Source organism: Theobroma umbraticum, unplaced genomic scaffold (assembly GCF_002168275.2).
Source record: "Theobroma umbraticum cultivar Fairchild unplaced genomic scaffold, ASM216827v3 scaffold_30.0, whole genome shotgun sequence".
Taxonomy (NCBI): Eukaryota; Viridiplantae; Streptophyta; class Magnoliopsida; order Malvales; family Malvaceae; genus Theobroma; species Theobroma umbraticum.
This window is the reverse complement of record NW_018397254.1, coordinates 12,492,571-12,501,130: the sequence shown is the minus strand read 5'-3', so window position 1 is coordinate 12,501,130 and position 8,560 is coordinate 12,492,571. Positions and strand designations below refer to the sequence as shown.

Sequence of the window (8,560 nt, the reverse complement as noted above, 5' to 3'; positions counted from 1 at the left end):
GGATGTAAACTGAAACATGAAATTCTTTAAAGTGACTACTCTTATACCCTGTTGCATAATTTAACAAAGAGTATAAAAAATTAGGTGCATGTCTAAACAAAGGTAAACAAACTATAACTTGCAGACAACATAATATAAATGTACAAAAACGTGAAGCCTAAGTTGTATGAACTCTTTCTTCATACCACAATATAGTAGTAGAAAAAGGATAAATACAATTTGGTCTTCCAAAGCTAAAAATTGTATTGTACTTTCCTTTTGTTGTAAAAGAGAATAGTAAACTACCAATTACAAACATTGTAGAACTAATAGCGCTAACTTAAATTTATGAAAATTTAAAGGTCACTTACTTGTATATCTATAATTCTTGAACTCATTTGACATTTCAATGTGACTTTGAAACTGTTCAACGCTAGAATTAATAATTCTATGACTACTTTTTTTGTTTTGCAAAGAAACAAAAAACATAAATTGGCAAATTTCAACAGTATTAAACATTCCTTCAATAACTATCAAGCAATTATATATGTTAAGGTAGTCATACAAATATTTGTACATATACCTTGAATGTTATTTTGTACCTCGGTATCTTTAGTTGAAGCAAAGTCTACTGTAAATTGATGATCCATAATAGGCACATCATATGGACTTTCAAAATCAGAATTACGTCTTCCTATAGTTTTTGTTGATAGATAATGTACAATTGGAACATCATATAAATTTTCAAAATCAAAATTAAATATTCTGTTGACATACTCACAATTGATTGAACTTTAACTATTCAAATGATAATAAATAGTTTTATAGTTAATACTGTCGATAACATTCCAATCTATTACTACTGAAAAATAACTCATAGTAAATGACAATTCTAACAATCAATAAGAGGAACATCATAAAGCTCATTAGAAAAAACATCACTATAATTTGAATGATTAGTAGTTTGTATATACCTTATTCTTTTCCTTAGACCTTCATTTGACATTGCATTTGTACTATATACACAATACATAAATTAAACTTACAAAATCTATATATTAATTTAATATCTTCTACCCTTAATAGTTGACTTCTAGGTATTAAAAGAGAACTATTTTTACTATCTAAGTATAAAGTAAATATTTTTCAAGAAACCAAAAGTAAACTATAAGCATTTTAACAATTTATTGTGCATACTTGTCTATACAAGAAAATACACAAAGAAAAAGTATATGAATAAATTTCTATCAAAGTAACAAAGCAATGAGAATATAATGAAATAACCTAAAGAGAAAAAATATAAAAAATGGAAAGTTATTTGTAAACATTGTCAACTCACAGGCAAACAAATTTATCCAATTTCAAGTGACCAAAAACCCCAAGTATATGAATCAATAACTTGAATGACCAAATATGAGCACTTGAAACAACGAAAGAAAACATTACAATTAAATAATAGACAATCAAACAATTTGAAACCAAATCGAAAAAAAATAAAGAACAGAATATTAAAACCAAAGAAATTGAAATAAATATAAAGAATAGAATAGTAAAACCAAACAGAAAATTTGAAATGAAATTGAAGGTTTCATTTCTTTCTTAATATGGCTAAACGGAGAACAAAAGAGTAAAATGATAACAAAACTATACAATACATACTAAAACACTGCAACATTAAACCCTAAACTATACCCTAAACCATAAGAAAACAAAAAGCATGAAATCGAAGAATGATAAAATAAAAAGAAAATAAAAAGCTATCATAAGGAGAATATCACCGGATAAACTAATCAACAAAGAGAGCCTATAATAGAAAAGAAAGAATAACAAAACCTTACAACACATATTAAAATACTACAACATTAAATGTTATATCATACCCTAAACCACAGAAAACCAAAAAACACCAAATTAGGGAATGATAAAATAAAAAGAAAAATAACAATGATAATGATAATAAAAAAAATCACCTGCTAAACGAATTAAGAAAGAGACCCTAAAGCAGAAAAGAAAAAAAACCCTAAACCATGCTTTTGAACTCTCCTAGAAAAGCAATAGGAGTAACCAATCATAAAGCAATGAAGGCAAGTATTACTTAATAAACTTTTCCAGAAAAATAAAAGAAAGGACCAATTATCATGCAATTAACCTAAAGCAATCAGTTAATAGAGTTCCTTAGAAGTCAAAGTCAATTAGCAAACAATTCACTTACATGTTCTTGGGTTTTTTCTTTTACATTCATACGCGCAAAACGACATCATTTTGAAGCAATAAGCAAACCCTAAAACCATCAATCCCACAACCAACTCCATCGACAAAAAATCAAGATCAATCACTGACAAAAAACCGACCACCTCAATCGAATCCTAAAACAAAATGCTATATCTATCAATAAAAGAACTGCTTTATCACTACAACTCTTACAGCCAAAAACTTATCCAGCAAACCTGATAACCCATCACACTTAATCCTCTTCCCTCCCTCTTTCTCCCCACCAATTCCATCCAACAAAAACCCGAACCCCTCCTTTGACAAATAAATAGAACCTTTAATACAACACTCATTCTCATCCAACCCCTATAGGCACCCCTTAGACAGTGAACCCTAAAGCCTTTCCTTCCTCTATCCTCGTCCTTCCTTTCTCTTTTTTTCCACTCAATCAAAACAGTTAATAACCAAAATTGTAAAAAAAAAAAAGTCACAACAAACGAACCAAAATAGAGAAAACAAAAGAAATATTGAAACCCTACTCAAGCAAGCCAAACGATAAGGTTAAAAATAATGTCGTTTCCAGCAACCCAATAGGAAAGGAAAAAAAAGCTCTTGAGCTTGCAAAATGATAGCATTTTGCAACATGAAGAAAAAAAAAAAAAAGATGTAGCCCTCCAATTGAATGTCAACTGTCATTCAATCAGAGGCCCAACCCAATGAAGGGCAATTGGAACAGTAGCTTGCTGAGCTACTTTTATACATATAGTATAGTATATATACTATAATATTCATAAATTTTAAATAGGATGACTATAAAGTTGGCATTGAGTGAGAGAATTAATTTATATCCTTCTTCCAGTGGAGGCCAGGTGTGATTCCTGTGTGGACGTGGATTGCTTATAATCCGCGTTTGCTGTGTGTGAAAAGTTCCGAGTTCCAACCACGGTCCCAGTGTGCACGCTAACACGACTTAAAGAGGACTTTGATACCGGAAGCTTGACCTTTCTCAGTTCTCAACTTTTCCTTACATCTTCCGTTTTCTCATTATAAAGTACAAGATAGACTACATCTTCCCTTATGTCATTTGAAATCGTTAACGGATTCCTCCAATCTCTTTTAAAGAATTCTTTTCCAGGAACCCGGCAAGCACAGCTGCCGTCTTCCATCAGCGTCAAGGATCAACAGAGGCGGATTCAAGGGAATTGGCGCCAGTCTCAGGTTACCAACTTTCAACTTCCCTTCTCACTTCTTTTTTCTTTGTTCAGACCATTCTACTAATTTTGGTAAGCACTCCTCAGACAGAACTCATTAGCCAAGTTGTAGGATAAGGCACTTGCTTTTTCTAGGAAACAGGAACTACTCTAGTGTATAAATGCTTAATATTGCAACTTTCAGTGGAAACTGATCCACCCGAGTTTGACCTTAAATCCTGATTGTATAGCATAGGCAAAAAGGCCATCAATAAGGGCTGCTGAAAGAACAATTCAGTGTATTCAAATTTTTGTAAAGCCTGTTGGATGGTCTTGGTGTTTGAGGCCTAGGTGCTCTTGTGTTCTTTTGTTCTTTTACTTCATTGTTCTAGACAAATAAAATATTAACAACTCTGCAAAACCGCTTCAAATTCAAGTTTTCCTGTGGCTTATGTTTTAGCAGGTTTATTACATGCCAAACCAGTATCAAGAAGTGGTGGAAGAAACAGCCCAGCAGGAAAATTTTTCACTGGAAACAAAAATTGATTCTTACAGCTACTTCCGATGTCTTCGATGGACTTTAGATTTGGAATTGAGGATGTTGGTGTAGCAATATTACAGGAACTCTGGAACAGGGTAGCACTGCAGACAATGGAGCTTGCCAAGGAAACAAGGGATGTTGTACTTGAAAAGGACAGCTTCCGAGAATTCTCAAGGAGTATCTCTGAGCTAAATACACTTCTGCAGGCCTTAAATGTGAGAAAAATTGAAGCTGCAATGGGTTCAGAATTTACAAAGGCAGCATTGGAGAAATTGAATGGCCAGCTAAGGAAAGCCCACAAGATCATCAAGGATTGCAAATCTGGAAGCCGTCTCTGGTTCTTACTTCACTCACATTCGGTGCTCTCACAGATGCAGGCTTTAGTCAAAGAGATTGCTGCAACCATTTCCTCATTTCAGTTGATTAATCTTGATATTGCAGTGAACTTGAAGAGTATGAATGACCAGATCATCAACAATCTGAATTTAATGGAGTTCCGCATGGTAGCTGCAACAGAAACAATTGCTTCAGAGATACAGAATTCAATAACCCAGGGCAGTAGAAACAGAGAGAATGCTGTAAAGCTCCTGGAGAAGATTGCTGAGGCTGTTGGTGTTAATGTAAATGCATCTTTGGTGCAAAATGAATTGGCACTTTTGAAGCAGGAGAAAGAAGAGATGGAAGTTCAGAAGAAGCAGGCGGAGGCGCTTCAGCTTTCTCAATTGATACAGTTGTTGTACAGTGCGGAAATTGTTTCAAGGCCACAAAATGAGGAGACCTATACATACCACAACCAATACCCTATTGGTTCCTTCATATGCCCATTATGCAATGAGATGATGGTAGATCCAGTCGCAGTTTTCTGTGGCCACAGCTTTGAGAGGAAGGCAATTCAGCTATACTTCAACAGTGGAAAGAAGAATTGCCCCAGTTGCAGAGAAGAGCTTCAAAGTTTGGAGCTGACTCCTAATGTTAACCTTCGGAGCTCTATAGAAGAATGGAAGAAAAGAGATATGGACTGGAAATTTCAAGCAGCAGTCCCTGGAATCAATTCCAATGACCATCTCAGGAAAAACAAGGCCTTAGAGGATATGCAGGTTCTGGTGGAAATCCCTCAATATGCAGTGAAAGCTGCAGAGGAAGGACTCATCCCAAAGTTCGTTGAGTCCTTGAAGGACACTAGGCTTAACAACAGGGCAACAGTGAAATGCCTTTATTGCCTAGCTAAATACTGTGATGACCAAAAGGTAAGCAAAGATTGTTTTTCCTACTTCAGTATGTGTGTATCTGTTTAAGTTACATCCATTCATTATGTTATTGTGTTATTGTTTGTTTTCAATGGAGCAAACATTCAGTATCTTAAGCATTCTTTTCTGGGATATGCAGCAAGAAATTGTTCAAGCAGGAGCTGTTCGCCGCATTGTCAAGCGGATCTATAATGGTGAAACTGAACCCAATACAATTGCCATCTTGATAGAACTGTCTAAAACAGAAACTCTCATAGAGAAAATAGGGAATACCAAGGATTGTATCCCTCTCCTGGTTTCTTTGCTAAGTAACCCCAACCCTGACATCTCATGTAAAGCTCAAAAAGTATTGCAGAATCTTTCCTCCAACACGCACTTTGTTGTGAAGATGGCTGAAGCAGGACACTTTCAGTCATTTGTTGCTCGATTCAACCAAGGTGAGGCAATAAACCAAAGAAGAAGGAAATGATACTATGATACGTTTATTGAATAAATTTACTTATTTGAAAGCCTGTTCTTGCAGCTGCAGGACACCAAGAGACCCGAGCATTGATGGCTGCAGCCTTGGTAAACATGCAACTCAAAGAAAACAGCATAAGTGACTTGAAAGATAAACAATTTGTTCACAATCTGGTTCACTTGCTATCCTCCAACTCCCCAGCATGCAAATCCGCTTGCATTAAATGTGTCAAGAAGCTCGTACAATACCCCAAGATGGTAAAGCGGTTCCTATCAGACCCAGCAACTATACCACTTTTGCTTAATCTCATCTCATTTGGGTCAGATCCTCTCCGTAAACAAGAAGCTGCTGAGATTCTAGCTCTGCTGATAGAAGCTTGTGAGCATTCTCAATTTCAGACATACCAGGGGCTCCAGGAGCTTCAATCAGAGCATAATGTCAGTCTCTTTTTGCAGGTTGTAGCAAATTCTGATCCTAAATTTAGGATCCAGTTCTTACACCTGCTGATTGAGCTTAGCAACAAGTCAAAGACGGCTCAAAATCTGATACGATCTAATACAGACGCTGTCAATCACCTTTTCTCTTGCCTTGATAGTGATCAGCCTTCAGTGAGAATATGGGCAATGAAGCTAATACAGTGTGTGTCAGAAGGTCATCCTGATGGCGTTCCACTCCCACCATCCCCTGTAAAGCAAACTGCCATCAACACCTTAGCATCCATTCTCACTTGCTCACCAGAGTTTGAAGAAAGATCCATTGTTGCTGGAATTATTAGCCAACTTCCGAAAGATGATATAGATATTGATGAAATACTTCGTAAATCAGAGACTTTAAAAGCCATTCATGAAGTTATTTGCAGTTCGCATGAAGAATTTGGTGGGATCGGAGCACCCACTAACCAAGACAAGTCTCTACTTGAAAATGCTCTAGCAGCACTTTTACGCTTCACTGAACCCTCCAAACCTGAACTTCAGAGGCAAGTGGGAGAGCTTGAGCTATATCCATCTTTAGTTGGAGTGCTTTCCTCAGGCAGCTCACTGGCCAAGCAGCGAACAGCCATTGCTCTTGCACAACTATCCCGGTCCGCCAACCTGTCAGTCTCAGATGCAAGCATCAGGGAAAAGCAAGCAAAGTCCATCCCACTGCTTCACATGATGAAGCTCTTCCCTGGCATGTCTTGGTGCTGCTCAGCTTCAGTGGAGAATGAAATTTCATGCCCTGTCCATGGTGTTGCATGTTCTCAGAGGCATACATTCTGCCTTGTCAAGGCAGATGCTGTGAAGCCACTATTGCGAACTTTGAGTGATACAAACTCGGGTGTGGCAGAGGCTGCCCTAATGGCACTAGAAACATTATTAGAAGATCACAGCACATTGTCACATGCAACTGCTGCCATTGTAGACAGTCAAGGTGTTGTGGCAATTCTGCAAGTCCTGGAGAAGGGATCCATATCTGCCAAAACAAAAGCCTTGGACTTATTCCATAAGATCCTAAACCATTCACAAATTAGTGAACCACTGTTTCAGAGGTCTGAGGGAATCCTCATCCAACTGCTTCATGAGGATGAACTTCGGAAGAAAGTAGCTCTAGTGCTTAAGCAGATGAACGTTCTTCCGGAGCAATCCTCCTATTTCTAATTAGTTTGTTTCTGTAAATAGGGGACATGATCAACAATGTGATTTTGAGGGTAGTTCACTTAACTGGAACTTGTACAGTGTCTAATCAATTCTTGGGGTCGCGTATAGCCCAAAACAAAGCATGTTCATTTTTGCGCTAAATAATTCCTTCACAAGGGGAAAGAATTATCTAGCTGATAGAATTTAAGAAAAAAAAAAGGGAATTCCTTCAACTTGCTTGCCAGTAGGAATTTGAGATGCACCAGCAAAGTTATATGTAGATAGATATCAGGGAATTGTCTTCAGTGCATAATGTAAATGATTCGAAGAGTAGTAGAGTATGTAATATGCTGCTCAGCAATTGGGAATAAAATTATAGAAGCATGTATAACATTGTTAACTTTTATAGGGACCCCATAAGTCACAATGAATTTTATCAAAAGGAAATTTTGAATTTTTTTATTATTTCTAATAAAAGCAAGTTTACTGCTTTTCCCCATATGACACCTAGTGCATAAGCGTGGCGGTGCAGTCCAGGAAGAAACTTAATTTGGATAACAATGGTTGGAGAACCCTGTATCGTGATGTCATGTTTTATTTCCAGAGTTGGAGGCTCAGCTCTACAACAGGTGCATAGACTCAAATCAAATTCCAAGATCTGATACCAACTGGTATTGAGTTGGACAATTAGCTGTGGTCAGAAAACTACAATTGTGCAGTAAACAACTTAAGAAGCAATTTGACTTAATTTTATGAAAGTCAAAAGCACATTATATTCGCAATATAGATGGGAGTTCCCACCTTATATGCCAATTTCGTGAGCTAATTAAGAGAAACTCTTGGAGCTTTACGCAAATGGTCATGCATTCAATACTCAGATTGATATAGTTAATCTTCACTCCAAGTCGGCGCTATAAAATGCCTAATGCGACATAAATATGTGCCAAACGCCTTACGTTAGCCCAGGAAGAAGAAGAAGAAGAAGAAGAATCGAAACGACTTTACCAGTTGCATGTGTTCTCCAAAATGCTGGTGAAGTAGAAACAATAATTCCATTCCAAAAAGCCCAAGCTATATCAATTTTGTTTCTCGGGCAGTGCTCAATCATGTTATGTTGGGCACAAGTTATAACAGTCCGCTGCAAGGTGGCAACTCCATGGGAAGTGGTTAAGCTGCTGGGCCTGCAAGCCACAATGGCCATGGGTAGCAGGACACAGGGCTTCAGTTTGGGTCTTACGGCAGAATCTTGTAAGTTGTAGGACAGAGCAGATTATAACCTGATAATAGAGCATGGGTTTTCAACCTCTAAGATTCAT

The 8,560-nt window shown here is 36.9% G+C and overlaps 1 protein-coding gene across 5 annotated transcripts; it reads left to right on the top strand.

Moving 5' to 3' along the window:
- The first annotated feature begins 3,083 nt into the window (after positions 1-3,083).
- LOC110416499 (U-box domain-containing protein 44-like) lies at positions 3,084-7,650 on the top strand. Of its 5 annotated transcripts, none has more exons than XM_021428510.1 (4): positions 3,084-3,408; positions 3,844-5,168; positions 5,308-5,605; positions 5,692-7,650. In XM_021428510.1, exons 2-4 carry the CDS (start codon positions 3,945-3,947, stop codon positions 7,263-7,265), a joined length of 3,096 nt encoding a protein of 1,031 aa, XP_021284185.1. In that variant the 5' UTR covers positions 3,084-3,408; positions 3,844-3,944; the 3' UTR covers positions 7,266-7,650. The 5 variants fall into 5 exon arrangements, with proteins under 5 accessions (XP_021284185.1, XP_021284207.1, XP_021284192.1 ...); XM_021428532.1 differs by having other exon boundaries at positions 3,841-5,168; XM_021428517.1 differs by having other exon boundaries at positions 3,084-3,473.
- The last annotated feature ends 910 nt before the right edge of the window (positions 7,651-8,560 follow it).